This window comes from Rhodnius prolixus, unplaced genomic scaffold (genome assembly GCF_049639745.1).
Source record: "Rhodnius prolixus isolate KJV_2025 unplaced genomic scaffold, Rpr scaffold_38, whole genome shotgun sequence".
Taxonomy (NCBI): Eukaryota; Metazoa; Arthropoda; class Insecta; order Hemiptera; family Reduviidae; genus Rhodnius; species Rhodnius prolixus.
In genome coordinates this window covers 254600-277263 of record NW_027411598.1, presented here as the reverse complement: position 1 = coordinate 277263, position 22664 = coordinate 254600, and the positions used below count along the sequence as shown (strand labels likewise).

The 22664-nt window shown below is 33.0% G+C and overlaps 2 protein-coding genes and 1 long non-coding RNA gene across 15 annotated transcripts in view; 1 reads left to right on the top strand and 2 right to left on the bottom strand.

Moving 5' to 3' along the window:
* The window catches only part of LOC141452086 (uncharacterized), a 30918-nt gene extending 14095 nt beyond the window's left edge, over positions 1-16823 (bottom strand). The window contains exon 1 of the mRNA XM_074123917.1: positions 16597-16823. Within this exon, the coding sequence (XP_073980018.1) occupies positions 16597-16755 (159 nt within the window). The 5' untranslated portion in view covers positions 16756-16823. The remainder of the gene's footprint in view (positions 1-16596) is intronic.
* Positions 459-22227, top strand: LOC141452097 (uncharacterized). The gene is made up of 3 exons (XR_012457228.1): positions 459-669; positions 4275-4391; positions 21891-22227. It is a non-coding gene; the product is annotated as an uncharacterized lncRNA (long non-coding RNA).
* Positions 19312-22664, bottom strand: part of cnn (phosphodiesterase 4D interacting protein centrosomin) — a 94589-nt gene continuing 91236 nt past the window's right edge. For all 13 annotated transcript variants that reach the window (XM_074123906.1, XM_074123903.1, XM_074123904.1 and 10 more), the window contains one exon: positions 19312-21330. In XM_074123906.1, the coding sequence (XP_073980007.1) occupies positions 21107-21330 (224 nt within the window). In that variant the 3' untranslated portion in view covers positions 19312-21106. The remainder of the gene's footprint in view (positions 21331-22664) is intronic.

Genomic DNA, 22664 nt, shown 5'->3' with positions numbered 1-22664 from the left:
GATTAGATTTGAACGGCGAGACGGAATCCATGCCCCACGGCACCGCAGCCACCAAGAGGCATATTGTTATTAAACAGTAAGTATTAGGTTAGGGCTAACAAATGAAATAGATCAATCAATGAAATGGATTTGCTGATTCTAGCAAAAAACTACTTTTAAACAATAGCCCGACTCACAAGGTTTTCGAAAAAGCGGACATTTTATAAATTTCTTTTTATGATTTCCCATTTTTTCCGTGACAATGGCCACCTGAGAACAAGAACTGTAGAAAATTAAGAAAATTAAATACCACTAATCAAAATTTCATTAATATTCTTTGGATTTGGAACAGTTTTTGATTAACTCTTATTTGAAAAATGTAGGTATTAGTAAAAATAAAGTGGTAGCGGCTTTGTGTGGATAGACCGCTGTGGTATATTTGATATCGATATGATATAGAGATCGATTGAGGAGGAGGGGAGTGGACAGTATGGTTATGTGGAGAGAAGGAAAATGAAAACGTGTGTGTTTTGTTAAGTTTACATTTACCTTTTTAAGAAATACATATCATCTTCCAGGATTTACATGTGTATTATTTACCTGTTCCAAGAAATACATAAAAACTGCTAAATGCCTTGTTACGCTACACCTCAACTAACAGCTGTTATTTAAATTTTAAATATGTACTAGGTATGTGTTTCAATTACTTCTGATAATAGCATGCCACTAAAAATTCAAAATTTAGCTTTTAGAACTAAAAATTTGTTATAGTATTTCAGAGATTAATAAATTCCAGGTAATATTAGCGTGGAATAAAATTTATTTTAAAATTTCTTATCTAACCTTCCTCTTCAAAAAAAATGAACCATCAACTAATAGTAAAAAAAGGATATGGGTCGAACAAAACATCTGTCAAGCACAAACATTTATTAAAAAGCTAATTTGCTTGGAAAAACTCCATTAGAAAGATTTCGACTCATTCTAAAACAAGCAACGTGTTCTGTTCCGTTTGTCTGGAGAAGTTGAGAAAGTAAGGACTGGAGAGTGGTGAGGGGCAGCAGGTTGCGAAACGACTGAACAGAGATTTTAACAGCAAACAGGCAACTTTCACTGACTTCGCCAAACTGAAAACTGGCAATTGCCACCTAGAGTACACAGTTTGGTAACTAATGGGCTAGCCCTTTAATTTATCACCTCCAATAATCTCATTTTAAGATATGGTGTGGAAATGGATAAAGAAGAATTTATGTAAAATTCAATTTTACGCTTCTCTGATTCGGAACTTGTTCACTTTCTCCTTTTGTTGCACCGGTAGATCGAACTAAACAATTTCAGTTTCACAGGAAATGCGTTTTTGAGCCCTCCAGATTATCAAATTGATTTGATGTAAAACTTTCTCTAACTGTGATGTTCACTCTTCTATTTAGACAGTCGGAAGGATTCTTCACCCAAAGATACCAGATGAGACAGTGCTGAGACACGGCTGTGTTAGTAAAACTATCTAATGTAAACGCTTACTCTTATAATAGTTTCAAAATAACTAAATATAATATTCTTCATATCGCAATGAATTCATTACCCAAATATAGAGAAAAGTGTACGGATATAAATAGCATTATTCCAGTTACAATAGTTAATGGGATATAGGAGATTAAATATTGGAGCTTTTCAACTTCCATCACAATTCAAACCTCCATATCACTCTACGTATTGCTTAGAATTTATGAATTCTTTACCCAGTTGTTAAGAAAAGTGAGCACTGTAACTGGTATTAATTGCAATTTTTTAGTGAAAATAGTTAAAGAGATGTAAAACGTTAAATATTGGTAGTTTTGAAAATACATCACATTTCAAACCTCTATATCTCCCTTCCTAATGTTCAGAATTCAATGATCTTTTTACGGAATTGTTGAGAATGGTTTGCTCTATAAATGATACAATTAGCAATGTTCTAGTGATAATAGTTAATAAGACATTGGTATCTCTATAACTGATATTGTCGGCAAAGTTCTAGTGATAATAGATAATGAGATATGGAAGGTTACATTTAGGAGGTTTTGCAAATGGTTAACAATTAAAATCTCCCTGTATCCCTTCATATTGTACTAAATTGAATCATCTCTCTACCAAAATGTAGAGAAAGGTTTCCTCTATAATTGATATAAGTGGCAATGTTTTAGTGATAATAGTTAATGAGTTATGAAATTTCAAACCTCTATATCTCCGTTCGTATTGATCAAAATTCAACGATACCATAGCAAATAGTACAAAAAAAGATAGCTCTAAAACTGATGTACATAGGTTGCAAAATTTTAGTGGTAATAGGGAGATATAGAAGGTTAAATTTGGAGGTTTTCAAATACTTCAAAATTAAAACCTCTATATTTCCCTTCGTATTGTTCAAAAGGGAACAATAGCTTACCAAATAGTAGAGAAAAGTTAGCTCTATAAATAGTATAAGCTAATGTTCTAGTATACAATAGTTGGTTAAATTGTAAATAAAATATATGACTGTTCTTGACGCTGAACAGTTTTGGAGGGACGTTTGCCCCTCTTATGTAAGGCCCCATGTAAACTATTTTCAACAATCTTCTCCCGATTTTCATTAAATTGTCAGAAAGAAGTGTACGTGAGATTAAAGTGCCACCGTACTTTTACAGCTATTAAATTGAAGTATTGCAATCGTACGAATTTGATGTTTAATCTCTTTTTGCCTTTTTAGTAAGAATTTCTGTAATCGCAATTAATTTTGCTCACTCCTGTTAAAAGGAAGCACTGAAATTGCAGTTAAATTGTGTCTCTCTCAGTGGCACTAGAACCCAGTTAGTTGTATCCCTGGTCTCCTCGATCTTACTCCATCTCTCTTGCAGCCGCCATCCAGTTCCTAGTTCGCAATAGCTGCCTGTCCACATAGACATTAAAAAAAAAACAACAACAACAAAGTTAGAGCTGGTTACTGTTAAAATTTGAATCACCCATTTAAAACAAAATTTGAATGTTCACTTTGTCTAACAGAAGTATTCGAGACCACAAATAACACACATAACAAATAAATTATTCAACAGTAATTATTGATCTTTATTGAAATTTATTGTAGTCCCTTTAATTGAGTAGTTGTATTAAAATATTTCAATAATTTATTGACTGTCCTCAGAATATACATATTTTGTAACTATTTTATGATACATAACTTAAATATAACGTGGGGAGAACACCTAGATTAAGAATGCAGTAGTAGAAAACTATATTATTTAATATTAATCCAGATTAATTATTATCTACTATTATTAACGCTTGACTACCAAATAAAGTAACAATCACTTTTCTATCGGAGAATGAACTTAAACCGACGATTTTTATTTAAAAATAAATAAATAAAATCATTGATTTATGTTATAAGAATATTTTTAATTGTTCTTTTAGTATTTTTTTTTTTCAATTAATGTTCCTTTTAAAATGCGTATCGTTCAATCACTGTATATTACTGGCGCATTCGATACGACCTAGCAGTATTATTGGTAAAATCGGTATAACAAGTAACTAATCTGCCACCTAAAATTTCTACTTCATATTTTCAAACGGTTACTCTGGTTTCCTGAGTCAGGACTCAATACTCAAGGGCGCAAAAAAACAAACCGGTTAGTCAAATTAGCATAAAGAACCTATGAAAATCTAACACTATATCACATCAGTTGTGTTAGCATCCGCAGACCAACAAAACTAGAGCCTGCTAGTCCACAATACCGGCAAATTTTCTTATTTTCACGATAGAAAATCTGGTTTGTGATCACTCACGCGACTTCCTCTTTAAGATTTGAAAAATTTTATATTTTCTTTAAACTCTAAATTTCCAAAATTGGTGGGAGGCTTTCATGCAAAATGTTCAAAATTACAACTCTACCTTTATTTAAATAAAGTATCCAAAGGATACTATTATTGGGTTGACTAACTAAATGACTCATCGTACATTAGGTTCCTGAGCAAATTGCATTACAAAGAAAAACAACGTCAAAAAGTGTTACATCAGTTATGTTGCTAATTGTACATGATACATGTAGCATATCTCTTTATTGATAATTACATAACAGTTTCGTAAAAATAAGCAAACATCTTCAATGAGTGGGCACGTATTAGCTCATGTCTAGTGAAAGCTTCAATTATCTGCTTATATTTTATATACATTATGTTTATTCGTACTGGGCTGATTTGTTTCCATAAATATTTTAGTAAATGATTAATCTTCAGATGAAACAAATTACAAAGTAGAAGTTAACTGTTGTTTGCTTGTCACACAGATTGGACTGGTGTTGATTGGAAGAGAAACAGTGATGATAAAGTGGTAAGTGCTTGCAACCAGATCGAATGGGAATGTTTTAAAAGCACTGGTTACTGCGAACTAATTGGACATACGAGTAAGACATCCAACTATAAGGTTCCACGTTCCAACTTTCTGCGCTTAAAGCCATTACATTCAAAAATACTTCGGAAAAAATTCTAACCTCATAAGCCAAAATGATCTCAAAATCCCTTTCGTCAATGATCTAGTTTTCTCAAATTGCATTCCTCTACATCAGCTCATCCTAACTCTTTATTCGAACACCCATCTTCTTCCGCATTACCAGGTAATCCTCCAAGAGGAATGAAGAGAAGGCGGTATCGTTATCTATTCTTATCATATGATAAACGTAAGTGTACTAGATAATGGAGTGACACCACTCGGACCCTTCTCCTCTCCAAAATTTTGATAGTGAGTTATTTGGAACTATAGTTAATTACTTGTTGCAACAATCTTGCATTTGTAAACGTCAATAAAAGATTTTGAAAAAAATTTAAAGAAAGAAAGTTCAAATTTGATATCTCGAATTGGTGTCACCAATATGGCCGGCAAAAGTTTTACTAATTCCGCAAATACAACTCAATTTACCCTCTATTTTTTTGAAGTTTTCACTAAACTAGATCTTGTTAGTGTTGTACCATTTCTGAGAATAAAATGTCTAATGGAAATTAGGAATTGAAATGATTTTTGTCTAAATGAAGTAAAACTTTGAATAATCGTCTTAAATTTTCTAGCAAGTTTCCAACGGGTTTCCTTTGAGCTTGGCCAGTACTTAATTAGGCCTATTATTTTAGTTAGGCAACCTTTCTGTTAGGGAACATTGGAGGTAGGTTTCAAGAGAGCTGTGTCGTCGTACTTCTTTCAACACTACCATTTCATTACAGTGAAGCAAATGAACTTGTACATGTCAAAAGCTATCTTATTAGCGCGAATACTAAATTTAAAAAAAAAAAAGAAAAAAGGAAAATGACAGAGAGAGGTCAAAGGTCCCTCACAGTGGATAGGTTTGAAAACTCAATCTCGAAAATATCTCACTATGAAGTACTCTTTCTTGTATACTATATGTAAAAATACCATATTTTATTATTTTTCCAGAAGCTATTTCTTTAAATGAGTTTTCCATTAATCCTAAAACTACAAATTGTTGAGCAAATTGCTTTGTAGCAAACGGGAAAAGTAAAGATGTCGCCATATTACCGTTATAAGTTATATGGTTACGGGTTACGTACCATTATACATTAGACAATAAAAGCAATATTCAGATGGTAATGTAACCTCACGGAACTCTCGCTGATCTAAAATGATAACATTTGTTATTGTGTAAATTTTTATATATATGCAAGTTAGATTGACATACAAGCAAAATAATGTAATTGAAGTACGTTCTTTGGGTGAAATTGTACATTTCATGGACAGGTCGTAACAGCACTTTACTTCTGTCCTGCTGATGACTGACCGCTAGGGTATTTTCTTTTAATTTAAGGCGGGACAACATCTTAGGTTATTGGCGCCAGGAGCTTTAGAGCTTTTTTCAGTGCACTGCCATCTCTGCACAGTGTTCTCTCGTTACAGACAACACTGTCTATCAACGTGTAGTGAGCTGTAAGAAGCTCCTAGGAAGAGAAAATCTAAGGGCCAGCAGCTGGTTTCGAACCCGGGATCCCAGCATTGGAATCCAGTATTCGCTAACCAATCAGCTACTCCCTGCCCTAACTACTAACATCCTAAGGTATTGAAACATTTACACATTTGAAACATTTTATATCTGTTAATTTGCTGGCTGTAGAGGGTAATGAGTTCCCTAATATTGCTACAAGCATGGTCATCATGATGTATTTTGTGATTTAGAGATTAGCAGAGATACACATTTTGAGGTAATTGAATTTAAAAAGTGTGTTTTTCATAAAATAAACCTAAAAAGGAAATGTCGCGTCGAGATCCAACTTTTCACTGATGGCCATATCAATCAATCATCAAGCTATATCAATCGACTGTCAATAATATCAGTTTACTGTAAGCCATTTTCAGTTTTCTTATTTCTAAAATATATTATCTGATTTTCAAACATCACAGACCTATCGTATTGATGTGATCTAAAAAGAGATATGCTTGTTTGATTCACATTTAATTTCCCGTACTTTTTGGTATTGGAACGCTTACTGCTTGCAGCGGCCCGCGCGAGCTCATTCACACAATGATCGTATTACTTTCTCTCGGGAGTATGTTAGATAACGTAACGAAATGATTTTCCCATTTATAGCAAATTAGGCTAGAAGATATAAGGTGTGTAAATAAAAGTGTAACTGATTGGTCTTTTGACAGCACAGTTGCGTATGTTGCGACCTAATTTTGTGTGGTTTACTGTAGCAGTCCCTTTGTCCTCTGCTTGGAAATAATGGTGCTAGCAGATACTTACAAAAATAGCTATTAACGAAGAAAAAGACCTTGTAGCAGATAATTTAATTTACATAAGAAGTGAGTTGACAAGCCTTCAGAGCTTCCTTTCCTATGTTATATTGTACTGCCTTTCATCACACCATTTGGTCGGCCACAGTCTCAGTGGTTTCAATTGACATTTCACCTATCAGGTGAAATAGAGCGTAGGGGATGGTAATACAAATTTCCGTCTTAGAGTGAAAAATTGTAAAGTGGTCCAAAATGAAGCGGTTAGAATACGTATAAGTTGAAAAAGTGATAAGTTTTCATTGTTTAAATTAAAACATTTAGTAACTTTTGCTTCAAAATAAGACAAAAGTACAAAACAAAATTTCTTATTGAGTGAAATCACTGGTAAACGGATGTTACTTTTGAACGATGTTAAGATCCAAACTAATTTCAAATTTTGCTATTTTGGAGCATTTCGAATTCAAATATTTTGTTTATAAGTGCACATCCATAAACCACATTGCCATAAACAAATTTGCATATATTTCGGACGTAAAACATGTAGATCTGGTTAAGTTAATTTTGAATCACGTCGTTGGGATATTTAAAAGAATAACTTTAATTATTTGGTAAATTACTTTTCTTTTTTTGAGGCTGATCAATCAATTAAAAATAAAAGAATTATGACTAAAATTGGCAAAATAACCTTTCTTTACTTTAATTATTTGCTTTTTAGAGTTTCTGTTTTCATTGCACTAGCGTTGGTCTAAAACTTTTTGTTGATAAATTTTGCAGGAAAATTCGATTAAATGACCCTATTCCGGTCACATGCCAAAAACTCAGACAACTAAAAGCATGAATATCTAAAAATCTGACATTCTAGCATTGCTTTCAATATCCTCAAATACTTTTATAATGCTGAACAGTAAACTGTTCAGAAGGGACAATTAGAGAGAAGCAGGAGCTTACAGAAAATACGCCGTCAAGTCATATTAAGAAAAAGACAATTACCTCCTCAAGAACAATAACAACACCCAGGCAATCGCTGTTTGGTATTTCCGGATACCAAACTCCTCTAGAAGGCATTAATATATTCGAGAGATTCACTATTCAAATTAATGCTAGCTTCTTTATAAGAGAGCTAAGCGTGGGGTTTGTTATGGAATCACTTAGCGGTACCTAAAATGGTGGAGATGAAAAAATAATAAAGACGACCACAGTCCAAAAAACTAACACATATGCAACACTTACATGTGTTCAAAGTCTTTCAAGAGAAGAAGCATTGCTCTGCTAAATGAAAGCAAGTATACTTAATAATTTCCGGGAGAGAAGTGAAATCAAAACAATAGTACACATATTGTTATTCATTCCATTTATTCTTGAAGAAAGAAGTTTGTTGGAAACAGGAAGTGGGCGGTGGCATTCTCTCGCTAATTACAAGCAATTAGCATGCACGAGTCTACTATAGAAATATAAATTTAATTTTTTTTTTTTTTTTAATTTTTTATTGAAATAGCCTCACGTATATTTAATAATTGCAATAATTGGCGCTGTGACGTTGGTTACAGAGGAATTATGACGAGTGTTGGTACACACCAACTTTAAATCTTGACAATAATTATAAATATTAATTAGTAAAAGCAGTGAAGATGGCCTCTAATCCCTGGCTCAAAAACTTTTCAGAAAAATAAAATAAAAAAATTATGACTGAAATTGGCAATAATCTGTTACTTTCTCCAACAAAACATTGTTTCTCAGAAATATATTTTTGTGAAATGTGTCGCGCCATTTTTTATCGTAACCAAGATGTTTTCCAAAAGTAGATGATTTTCAAAGATGGTCAACAAATATTCTTTTTAATGATAATCGTAAAGTGAAGGGTTATTTCAATACCAACATCGATATTTCTCTTGCAACATCATTTATTAAATACCTAATACTTCCTTCTGAACAATTTGTATTGATAGTTTATTGTAGCCATTGTTATTGGATTAACTTAGTTTTGAAACGAATTCAGAATTTTTGTTTTAATCGTACGTTACTTCTTAAATGGTGTCATAATTTGGTCGAAAATAGAATAGTAAATAATCCGTAATGAGCTAATTTCCGGCCCGCCCATCCGTATCTTTACTTTTGTACTTTTAACGATTTTTTTTTTTAATATAGTTAAAAGTACCGATTTCTTTTGAGAACACTCAAAGGATACAGGAGAATGTCTGGAGGACGGCAATCCTCTAAAAATGTTGATCTTGTTTTTGACGAACAAAGGTTTTGACAAGCAAAATGTGTTTTTTATTGCGCCCTTCCATTAATAAATACGATAAATTACTGAATTGCATATTTATTTTTAAGAATTAAGAAAATATTTTATAAAAAGAGCTTAATTTATTTAAATAAACCATTTTGATGTAACTTGGTTGATAACAGATTTTTTTATTTAATGTTGTACCGCGGGCCTTGCTAAAATGTAACACAAGTGACCTGATATAATAAAGAAATGTTTGTGAGGTGGTTTGTGGTGAGGTGCTGATTGGACCGAACTATAAAAATTTCAGAATTTTTGGATAACCTTGTCCTTCTTTCTGGAAACTACAGCCAATCCAGAAAACGATCTGTTCCCTGGAAAAATATGGAACCTGAAGAATAAGTCAGTGATCTTGGAAATGTGTATGGCTTGTCTAAGAAGGAAAAAATGTTTCTACAAAAATGAACACTGATATCATGGATGATTCATTTCAAACGAGTGGCCCAGTGCACTTGTGCCTGCTGTTTTCCATCGGACATAAAAGCGCTGGGTTGGCATATAATCCTGTACCTGTATATTACATGTTTTCAATTAAAATAATCACGAGTTGAATTCTATTTAAATGCTATAATTAGTTAAATTTATTGATGAAGGAGCAGATCCTGGAGGAAATGCACCTCAATGAAACATGTTTTTCAAATAATTTTATGACTAATGTTTCAAGTGCCAAAATTTGTTTCCTACTTGGTTCTGGTATCTAAAGAATTAAGTTAAAAACCCCATCCTTAGATACACGTTGAAAACATCAAAATTACGCCATATTTATTTATGTAAATATTTATTACCTCCGACCATAGATTTCTTAAAATAGTAAAACAGAATAGTAAGAGACAGATGTCAAGTTGTTGGACACCTTGATCAAAGGAAGCAACAATAAAATGTTACACTTATCTAGAACACTAAACCCACTTACTCTGGCAGATGGCTAACATTCTTCTTGGACCAACCCTTTAATCAGGAAATAAACATTAGTAGAAATTGTGCTCTTAAGTATAACTTAAGATAACTGATACTTCTTTCAACCAGAAATAAACAGAAAACTGAAATGCTCATTCAGATCGACTTTCAACTCTTTCAATTCATAAAACTTTTCGGAACTGCGTGAACATTCTTCAAACACATAACATAAGTACCATCACACTCTTGCTCAGAACCCTCTGATCCGCCACTCTCCCTGTTATCTAACTCTCATTTCCCATAACATTAATATCATCCTAATAAATCTTCATTTCCAATCTTCGAATAGATTTTTTTGTGCCAATAAGCGCATCAGATACTTCTTCAAACTCAAAGTCATACATTTAATAGAAATGAATATGAATAGTGGCCAGGTCATTTACTCCAATTGACAGTTAAGAGTTAAAGCGCGACATTTAAAGCGGTCATTATTACTTATTATTTAGTACACTGAGCGAACCTTTCCGTTTTTAAAAGCCAATTATAACTGCTATTAGGCAGACGCAGTAAGCAGTAAGTATGCGAGTTCCGGGGGAAAAAGGCGCGGAAAAAAGCAGCCTGGATAACGGTGCAGTGCAGCGCTCTTACATCAGAGTGAGGAACCACCACACCGTTACTATACGAGTACTCGTATTATAGTGCAACAAGGTCGACTGGTCCACTTTCACTCACGGCAGCTCCTAATAACACATCCTTACCCACCTACTCTCCCTCTCAACTCCTCCTTTAATAACGCAAGTGATGTAATCTAAAATCCAATCAAGACGAGTGTGTGCCACCCAACGGTCTCGCCTCAGAATTTTTAAAAAAATAATGAAAAAATACACTCTGGCCTGTGTTCACTAAACGATTTTCTCAAAGCTACAGTACTCAAGGTCGTTCTCATTTGCAATATTAGGTCTGTCCTTTTAGGTAAATTGTAATTAGTTGCCAATCGATTGGTAAGCATTTAGGGGCATGGACCGTCCATGTACTGGATTGAAAAGGTTAATCCGTATGATTATAGATCTAGAAATAGTTTAATCTTTGTCTAGATTTCTGCCAACTGGAGTTTATAATAATAAACTTTTTTTTATTTATATTTTAATTATGTTTCCAGTTGCTTGGTTTAATTAATTGCTTCTAGATCAGATTTAAGTTGCCGTCCTGACTGTTCCCCCGAGGGATTAAAAGCCGTAGATCCTTAACTTCTCTATCTGCTTACATAAGGTAAAATACCTAGGGGAGTCCCTCTCAAGTGATCATTTACCCATTAGTTCTGTACGTCAACATATTTGCAAAGAATAGTTTGTATAAAATAAATAAAGTATATATGGGAAATAATATTTTGAATTTAAGACTAAGTTACTATGAACAGCTTTAGAAGGTGGCGTTTTAAGAGATAAGACCAGTTTAGTCACAATGTAGACTGTCTTGAAGAGTGTTTTGAAGAGATGAGCCGATTTCTTCTTATATCTAATTTTGTCACGGCTTCTTTGGTTGGACGATCAAAAAAGATTGGTTAAAAACAATTTAAACAGGTCTTTTTTTCATTTAAAGAGAAAATTTAGGTAATTTAGCAGACTAGGCTAGAACGATTATGGGGGAAGAATTCTTGGCATAAGAAGAAGAAGGGTACGTCCCAAGAGTAGATGGCGAGGCACTAAGCTAAGAATTGTCTACAAGTGAGAGTACAGTGTCCTCTTTTGGGAGAGGATTTAGACAACCTGCGGCGCCAGCCAGATTCTACAACTTGTTGACCACCGGCTTAGAAAGTGAAACTAGTTTGTACCTCTCTGAAGCATCATCACAAAAGTATCATCTTAAATTCATAAAAAATATTTACCAGAACATCCACACGTCTATCATCTCTTTTTTATTCTTCTTAAGGGGACCAGAGTCACACTTCCATTAACTTCCATTCTCCTCCATGCCAAGTTTTAAACAAATCGGCATAATTACTCAAATTTTCTAATGGATCTTTTAGTTAGTTATCTTCTGAAGAAGGAAGTGCACCTTTTATTATGGCGCCTGAACTGAATTCTCAACTTGGTGAGGAATTTAATGTTTACGCGACGATTCGTCGCCAGAATTCCTTCCATATTTTGTTTCTGCTATTTAATTTGAAGATTTTTAGTGTCAGTACACTTTATAAAGAGCGTATGGTAGAAACTTCCTGCTCTGGTAAAGTAACACCTGTACGTTTCCAATTTCTAAATCTCCTAAATAATGTTGAATTCATTCCTAAAAACAAGTTTCTGAAAAATTAACCAACTTCTTTCTTCTTTTATCCGTTTAAAGTAGTTATCAGTATTTGATATTTTATATATTATATGAAATATTTGTATAATTGATCTACTGTTCACACTGTAATAGTTATGTTAGCTGGAGTCAAAAAATAAAATTTTCCTTTAAGAAACATTATTAGTTTGGCATTTCGGACTTCTCTAGTGTTCTTCTGGATCAACTGGACTTTTAAAATAAAAATAATATCATAACTGAAATTGTACAGAAATAAGAAACTTAGGAAAGAGGAATCTTCAAAAAGAAGAAAATTATCGGTGGGTGCCTTGTACTTCCTTCTTCATTCAGTTTCACTATTCAGTCTCATTAGAATATTTGAGAGAATATGAAGACTTTTTTTAATAATTTCTCATTTTTATTTTTTTTATTGCCTCACACTAGAACACTCTCGCCAAAGTACTCGTATGGCAATTTCAGTACAACTACAGTATTGTGATGCAATTTAAATTTAAAAAATTCATTAGATCCAGAAGAAATAAACTATAAATGTCAGAAACTGGAACCAATAACCTTTCTAAAAGGAAAATTTATTTCTTCACACGTCCAATAATTACAAAGTACGTAATTTCAGTTCTGTAAAATGGCCTACACTGTTTTTATTATTAATCTACTAAATTTGATAAAATCTTGGGTGCATGAGCAATATCTCTATTTATTTGGGGAGATTTTCGTCCTTCATTTGACCTACACTGGCAATAAATGTTGGTTTATCTTCGAGAAAGTCAATTCTAATGGTCTACTTTTGTATCTTAATCCGTTAAGAAAGCCAATTAGATAGACCACAATGATGAGTCCACCTTTCAAGAAAGTCAATTAAGTACCAATGAAGGCCAAATAAAGAACTGAAGAAGAGTGCGTATTTAAAAAAAAAAAAATTTTTTGGTATAAAAATTAAAGGAAATAGTTGATGCTATTTTCAGGAAAGTTTCAGAAATTAATTCTTACTTCTGTTAGTGGATTTTGACCGAATTTAGCAACGTATGAGCGATACTTTAGGATATACTCGTATTGTTATTTTTTTAGGCACACAATTCGCTACATTGTAAACAAGATAAAAACCCATTTGAAATACTTTGACATGTTTATAAAATTTATCATTTTATTTAAATTTAGGATACTAAAAGGGATAATGGATTGTGGCAAACACTATTCCATTGTGCAAGTCATGGCAGTGAAAGAATTGAGGGAAAGATATGGTGGTGTGTTTGTGTTCACTTTTACAACGAGAAAGTAGTAACGCTCCCACTACATAAACAGGCATTCACCTGAAACAGACTCCCCCCCCCCCGCAACAACCTTTCCTTAATCAGACATTCCACTCGATACCAGAGTTAATTGGGCAAACAGTTTTCACTCCGTTTGTCTTAAATTCGCAGTTCTAAACTTCACATTGCATCAGTAGATTGTATCACTACTGAAAGATTTCCTAAGTATTCTTATAGTCTTTATACTAATGACTCAGTCGTGAACAAATACGTTTTCGTTATTTTCGTTTCTAGAAGGCAAAAGCGCCAAGAATTCAATTATTTAAAACATTCAGTCCATTCACAAATAATAACCGAACTTTTTCATGTAAATTTTGTTGCAAAATTATTACTTTTAAACACAAATAAAAATTCTGCTGATTGCAAATCACAAAAATACTACGTATTTAGTGAATAGGTGCAACTGCCTGCATTTACTTAATGCAGCTGAATATTGTAGAGTGATAGTTCAATTTATGTTACTAGCCGCATGAGGTGAGTCAGAGAACATGTGTCAGATCTGTCGGCGAGGTGGTTAGAGTTGCCCAGCTGGCATAGTCGAGGTCAGCACTTTCTTTGAACTCTGCGAAGAAAGTAACTGCTCAGATAGGTTTTGATTGTGGCATCATTTTTGCTTTCTGCATGTTTATGTCCGCTGATTAGAGCGAGAAAATGCTCCGTAGCAGATTCGTCATCTTAATTTTATTACGATTTCTGGCATAAACATCGCAACTCTAGCAGAAAAAAAAAGGTCACGATTGTAAATAGAAGAGTATCAACTGGGTTAATACTATACTAGGATTTTGTTTCTAAAATTCTACTTTCAACAGTGTTATTAAATTTCCCAATCTTCATGCTTCTTCACGGCTAATTTTTGTTTTTTTATTGAAAATTTATATTTTGCACTTTCCCACATGTTTCTCTTTTTACTTTTGGTAGATGGTTAAAAACTCTTGGTTATTTCGAATGTTTACTTTTTTTTCCCACAATTATAAATAGAATGTAAGAATTCCATTTCTTACACCAGAAATTTGTTTTGTGGACAAACGTAGAACAAATAAGAGTCATTACAAAGATAACAACAAAGTATTTTGACCCAGTTCATCGGTTTCAATAATTTTAGAAACCCTTAGTCTTGGCGACGTCAGAAAGAAAGTTTAGGCTAGATGGGCCCTAGACAAACTTAACATGAAAAAGGAAAAGAAAAATGGATATTAAATGAAAGAATATAAAACTGGCGCTAAAATATATCTATCATCAGGAGGTAGATCATTTGGTGTAGATATTCCGACTAGACTTATATTGCTCAATTGCACTTCACTTGCTACAGCCAAGAATTTTTTTTTTTTTTTTTTAATTAATTCCTTTAAACAACATTAAAATTCTCTTAATTCTGTAAAGGGGCAAAATTAACTTTCTACTCTTTGTTTATAAGCATTTTTCATTATTAATTTTAAAATTTATTATGTCGCCAGTAAAATAAATAATCGCACAAGGGCGGCATCCACTCTCGCGGCGGTTCAAATTGTTGATCACCTACATTTCTTTCTTTTAGGTAATGAAGACCCGGAAATGAAATCCCGCCCTTTATTTTTATTATGTCATCTATTATTAAAATAAATGTTAAGATAGTACTAACAATTAGTACAACGACGTCTCCCTCCACAAATTAAATTCCCCCGTCCCCTAAGGAATAAAAAGATTTCTAGAACTTTCAGAGTTGACTTTTCAGAAATTCCATTTTTAATAGTTTTTTAAAATTTGTAATCTAAATCTGACAGAATCACTAAGAATGGCCGTATCGTGCGTATACATCATACGAAAAGATAACACCACCTTTAGCCATCTATTTTATATTAATATGTACTCCGTTATTTTAGCGGAAAAAATTCCCAATATTTGCAGCGAAAAGGAGAAGAGAAAAGAACTAAGATTCTGCCATAACCTCTTCAATCGGAGAAGTAAAATTCTCATTCAATAATTTTGAAAAAGGCATTTTCATTCCAAGTCTTTAGTAATTTAAATTTGAAAATGATATTCATACAGAGCGTAGTCTGTAAAATAATAAATCATGAAAAAGAGAATGATCTTTAAGGTCGATAAAACTGTAAAACATTTTCTTTTAGGCAATTTTAAATTGTTGCAGCTACGTCCTGACCGAAAAACCAACGACGATTCAAATTTTACACAAAAGATTCCGCATCAGGAAAACTACTGCTGTATAAATTAAAAAACTATTAGTATAAATCTGGGGTGGTAAATACAGTAATTTAATTGAAAGTGCTCAAGTAAAATTCATAAAGATAATATAAAATGTTTCGATGAACACGCCTGATTCGTGCATTAGAACTAAGTAGGGTAGAATAAATTTCGAGTACTTAATCTATGGGAAGAAAGCTGCATTGCGGGTTATTTTTAGTCAAGATGCCGGAATTATGCCTCTCAAAAGCATTCTAATTGAGATAATGGAATTAAGAGAGTTTACATATGCCTTCTAATTGGGCACTTTCTCTTGAGGAATATTCTTTGATCTCAATGGCGCTGAGCGACTGAAATTGTAAGGCAGTACAAGAGAATTTCCATGCAATTCTATGCTCTTTCACAAGCAATTTATGTTCCAGTAATATTGAACTCATTTTGAATGGTCGTAGACATCTCAGTAACATTAGCATGGTGACGAAATCTCATTTATTGCTTAATACTTAATAAGTAAGAAGCGAGAAAAAAGTTCAATGAAGCCGACCTGTAGATTGCACCCTTTAAGTCAATCGAACAGTTTGGTTCCCTGCATTTTCAACTGACAAAAAGATGTTTCTATCTAATTTGACAGGTTCTCTTGAGTCTGATTGAAGATTAGGCTAATTGACTGATCAGTTTGCTTAATCTCGCTGAACCAAATCTCTTGAACAAATTGAATTATTTTTTGTAAGCTAGTTCATTTAAGGTAAAGAACATCTTAATGTGATTTTATCACTTCCAGTAAATTGCTACAGACAAAACTGAATAGTGAACACTTGCTGCGTCAAGTATAAAATTTGCTGCACTCCAAGATAGCTTAGATCGTCATTAGATAGGTTAAGAATGTGAGATAGTGAGATGAATTTTACCTGAAGCTGGGTGAAATGTTGCTGTAAGGGCAGCTGCGATGCAGGTAGGTGATCGTGTGAGTTGGTGATGGCGGTCACCGAGCCGGGACAGCACGATAGTACACTGAACGTAACTGCGGCCAGTAAGACCGCTGCACGGTCTTGAAAACTAGAGAGCATGGTCGCCTGGACCCAGTCTGTGCGAGATTGTGGTTCTGTAGGTCCTGATGGCTGAGAGGGGGCGCTGGCCCACTTCACCACCTCCAAACTCCACCTCCCACCTTCAACACTTCCCGCAACCTCCCGCGACTACAATCAGTTCATCAGCTGCTTTCTATTTCCAACTTCGTTGCTAGACCGGCTTCTGCACTACTAGCAAACCTGAAGCCGTTTTTAATTATTAAATATTTTCCATAACTCAGAGTATTAGTAACAAATTTAATCCTTCTTTAAATAGTAAGGCCGTTTATAAAGCAAAAATTGCACTTTAGAGGAAGCATCATTTCCAGAATCTAATTTACCTGAAGAAACGTTTCACATTGACAAAAAAGACACATAAAACCTATTTTAGAGTTGGGTAGTCGCCCTGAAGAAGTATTTCTGTGATCAGACGACGTTGCGCTGGTTTAAAGAAGGGCCAGTTAATAAAGAATTTAGTCGCCAGAGTAAGTTGGTTTAGTTGACCAGTTATGTGAATATGTTACTTTTCCGTTTGGTGCCTGAAAAGCTTTTTTCGTCGTTTTTCTTTCTGTAGTAAACTGTACGCAAGGGTGCCAGGAATATCACGGTATTCAAGTAAGGAGTTGTAACTCTCTTTCTTGTATTTCTTTTTTTATTGTACAATAACTTTGCAATTGTTTTTATAAGCCAACTCCTATAATAAGCCTTTCGGGCGCTTAAGAGAATTTAATAAATGAAATAAAATACTTTGCAAGAAAATAACCATTATTGCAAATTTTTCTGTTTTCCTTTATATTATTAGTATTAGAATACAAGACATCATTAAACATTAATTTTTTATGTTTCTATGGAGAAGTTTTTTTATGGAATAATTTGATACTTTATTAAATACCTACGAAAGAAAAATTAGTAACAAAAATTGAACCTTTATTTTGAATTGAAATAATTTGCAATGAAGAATTGGCCAACCTCATTGAAGAATGGAAGTGTGAAAAGTAGTTTGGTTGAACAGCCAATCAGAAGCGAAAACAGTTTATTACACACCCCTACCTTCCATGTATGTCACACCACGCCCTCTTTGGCCCGAAATAAAATGAAAACTGTAATTTTCTTTCTTCCATTTTCTATTACTTTTGAGAAACGAAAGTATCAGCCAATTTTATTGTACCATTGTCAAAAATGCATGTACTTTATGATCTGTTATTTGCTTCGCCGTTAATCATATATTGGCCAAAGCGTACAGACAACTATTTGGGAATCCGAATATGTATTTTTACCCCGCCAAGCTTATTGTACAGAAATAGTAGTAATTTCATGAGAACTTTACGATTGATAAATAAAGTGAAGATATTAGAAATACAATAAATAATAAATCACCAGGAAACGAAGTTGACTAAAATTTACAGGCAGAACTATATCATTGCATGCTGAACACCTCAATTTATTCCCTTGTGAGCTGGAGAATTGTAAAAAAGAACATTTTTTTACATTTTTAGATAATTATAGATAGACAGATTGTGAATTTAAACAAAATTCTCCTGTTTGGAATTGATACTGACCAGCTCATAATTTATAAAACTAATGTAAAACTCTTTAATCTGAAAATAGGGCCGAGCTTTCCTATCAAAAAAATTTCGAAAATCCAAAACAATAAACATGGCTAATATTTTTTCCTAAATATTTAAATGAAGGATTCTTTCTAACAAGTACGTCAACAGCTGAGGTTATTGGCACCTGGAGCTTTTTTCAGTGCAATGCCGGCCTCTGGAAAGTGTTCTCTTGTTGCAGATAACACTGTCAATCACCAGTCAGTGAGCTATAAGAAGCTCCTAAGAAGAAAAGAAAATCAAAGGGCCAAGCTGCTGGATTCTAAACTGTGATCTCTACGTCGGAACCTAACCTAACCTAACACTCAACTAATCCCTTCCCTAAAGATTTCATTATTACTATCAGATTTTTTTATTTATATTAATAATGAATAAGGAGAGTACATATGCAAAACCGAATAATCCCTCTATTCATTTATTTACTATATGAAAGTGTAATTTACGAAAAGCAAACTCCTATGTGTACAGATGCGTGTATGTGGAATGTGTGCAGAAGTTTATTATTTACTTTCTTAAAATTTTCCTTTCATACACTCATATTATAATGATTTGTAAAAATGTTTATTTTTTAGAGAATTTTAGAAGTGTTGAATTCGTACTTATTAAAAAAAACTGTGTTATGTGAGAGTCCAGAACACAAGTGGATTGTAGAACATCTTGAACTGACACTAGTCCATTACTTACTCGTATTGTTTAGTTTCTTGAAATTTTGTTTTTTTCTTCATGAAAGAGACGATCTTGACTCATTATTTTGTAATTTTTGTGCTTAAGCGAAGCAAATTAAAAAAATACATAACTATGGTCGTCTGGTCTTAAATAGTCCCCATCAGAAAAATATTCCCAGGGCCACTTCGTTATTTGTTGGCCCTGGCAATTTTTACGGGTTATTACGAGGCAGGTTGACAGAAATGTCAAGGACGGGACACTAGGAATAATATCAAAACATATATATTAATTAGAAAGTTTATTTTTTACACATCATAATATAAAATGTATTATTAGAATAGAATATTTACAAGCGACGCCTAATTTTTTACATTCACAGTTTATAAAATGGAAATAGTTAATTACATTAATTTGAGAACAAGACATAAAATTGTAAGCATCACAGGAAATTAACTTAAATAAATAGTTAACTCTTCCGATGAATTTCTTTGGCACAGAGAAATAATATTTAAAAAAAAAAAAATTAATAAGAATTGAACATTTTTCTAACAAATATTTTATTATATACAAATTTATATAGCACATCATACTATCAACGTTTGCTGCGCATTTAAGACGTAAGAAACAGTGCGAACAAAAATACTATTTACTTTAGGACTTCGCCAGAAATCGAATGGCTGCAAAAACTGCAAGAAAAATTATTTTTTACACTTAAGGCTTTGATTTACAAAACATTCACCAATCCTTAAAGATATACACTAAAGGTTTTACAGGTCTATATTTTCTTCTAGTAAACCAAATCCTAAGCATTTTTAAAATAGTTGTTTTGCAGACGACCAAGTTGCAGAGTTCTGCTGCTGGTTCGAAGGTAGCAAGCAATGAAATTGTATTAGATTTTAGTGACCGTAAAATATTTATATTAAGGGTTCAAATAGCAAGGAATCGGTCCAGAACACAAAACAACTCCATCTTTTTGCCAACGTTTCGACAAATTTACTGTCTTCTTCAGAGCGAGCCGGTTAGTTGAGTTGAGTTTTTTCTGTAACTCAACCAACCCGAATAGCCACGCCCTGAAGAAGACAGTAAATTTGTCGAAACGTTGGCAAAAATACGTTGGTAAAAAAATTGTTGTTTTTTGTTATGGATTGATTCCTCGCTATTTGAATCTTTAATATAATAGCAAGCAATCAAATAACAAAACTGTTAACCTAGCATCTTTTTAGATTAAAGCTCCAATGCCAATATGACCAGGAATTGATTTAAACAAGGCATTTTTATAACTAAAGAATATAAAAGAAAGTAGATATAAGAATTTTATGTAGCAAGTAAACACATTTGTTAATTTTTCAAGTTTAAATAAGTTTAGAAAGAAAGAAAGTTTAAGTAAGAATCCCGTAATAGAATTCAGCAGAACGAAAGAAAAATTTTACAGATTCAGATTAGAAAAAGAATGAATGCAGAAGCCCTAAGAATACAGGCGGTTAGTCAGAGTGCGAGAGCGAACTAAACTGTAGTTGCACTATTGACTCGGCCTTATTTCCATTGCGATATTTCTCATCACTCAACTTCTTCTCTTTATAGTAATATTGCTCATAAAATTAAATTATATAAACAAAATAACAAGAAGTAATGGTTATTTTCTATAATCTTAAGAAAAAATTTGCTTCAGTTAGAAAAAGAAAATTCTTTCTTACAAATATTTTGTATTCAATTTTTGATTTTTGAATTAACTGAAAAGAATATAGTTGCGAATAAACATTAATTTCATATTATTAAAACTTAATAAAACTAAAGTGTGTCCTACACTCACATGAGTAACTCAGCACGAGCCACACATTCTTCATAAAAATGGATCATTTAAGAAGAAGAAAGAAAAACACACGTTATTACTCCGTTATAGTAAATTTCTTTTAAATTGTAATTAATAATATTTACAATACTTTCGATAACATGGGAGTATCTCAGTGATACCCTAAACTTAAATTGTTTTTATTTTAAATAAAATATTACATGCAATCAGTCACTTAAAATATAGGACACAGACATTAGTTAAGGAATTATAGTAACATGAAGAACTGTTAAAGCTGCGAGGTAGTTGGTTGATCCGAACATTCCAAGTTAGTGCGAGCTTTCTGTAAGATATAATGTGTTTTGGATAACTGACGACAAATGGCCCGTTCAACTTGTCTTTTACGCTGATTGGCTGCATTTAGCTGTGTGAAGGTTTCTTCCAACGCTTTACGTGTTCGTTGCAGTTGGCCACGAAGTTCGCTGTTCTCTAACTCAAGTTTGCCGATCTCCCCTAGAATTGATGAAAAAAAAAAATACAAAACAAAACAAAAACTTGAGTTAATAAAAACTCAGTATTTATTTCTGCATTGGAGTTCCCCACCAATAATTGCCATTCTTGTATTTTCATTGAAAGGGGCTAAAATAAATATTTCAACTACTTTTGCCAGCTGTAAACTTCTTCTTTGTTTACAAAAAAAAGAATGAATTTAATGCTAATGGGACGGTTCGCTACTGGTAGGCTAGAGGTGACTTTAGACTTGAAATTAAATTTCCTACAGTTGGAGTTGTTGCTTCAATTAATTGACTTGGAACATTTACCAACCCTGCCATAATATTCATAAGATTAGTTTGAGGGGCAGGGAAACTCCAAAAACTAAAACTGTTGGTCACAGATACTGCTTGGGGCAGTACAATCAAGTTAGCAAGCTGTGACTGCGGCAAGTGAGAACTCGGTCGAAGCTAGCTTTTGGTTCACTAGTGTTTCTCTAGAGCTGGCATGTAGATTAAAAAAAAAAAAAAAAAAAATTAACCACACTAATGTAATATACATAACTTTTTTTATATTTTTAGGAAAATGTATATGCTTAAGTAAAAGTTAGAGCATAATATAAAATGTTAAATCAGAGACAGTTATGAAACAACGATTGCTTATGGTTCAGAAGGAATTAAATTAAATGAATAGCTCAGTTAAACAAAAAACATAAGGAAGGCATTAATGCACTAAGAAAGCCAGGTTTTATTCAGCAATCTTTTTAGAAAGAGACTTTTTAAACGATCGTCAATGAAAGTCGGAATTGAACTATTTGAGCATACGGCGGCAATTCGAACAATTTTTGTAGCGATTTTAAGAAGGCACATATCTCTTGTATTTTATTACTACTGTGTTTTATTGTTACTGTATTTTGTACTTCCGTTTAATTAAATTAAATAATAATTCTTCAAAACTAAAATGGTTATTTTCTTTTTGTTCCTTCTCCAAAAATTGTTCGGGTAAATAATTGATTTAAAATCAGTGACAAGTCGGATACGCAACTCCTCAGTTTTCTGTATTTACACCCCTTTGTTCTGGGTAGGGAAATATTCAAAACAAGAAATTCATATTGTCTTGAAGCACAATAAATGCACAACTTTTTTTTCGAATTGGGTTACTCCTTGATTCATGTATAATAGAAAAAAAGTCAGTTGAAAACTTTAACAAAAATCATCGAGAACTAACTTTTTAGACATTAAAGTAAACCTTTTATGGTTTATATGAGACGTTTAGAGGGCTCTGGGTTAAGCAATTTTTTAGAAAATGTAATGCACTTTCGCTTGGAATAAACAGATTTGTAGTAGGATAAAGGA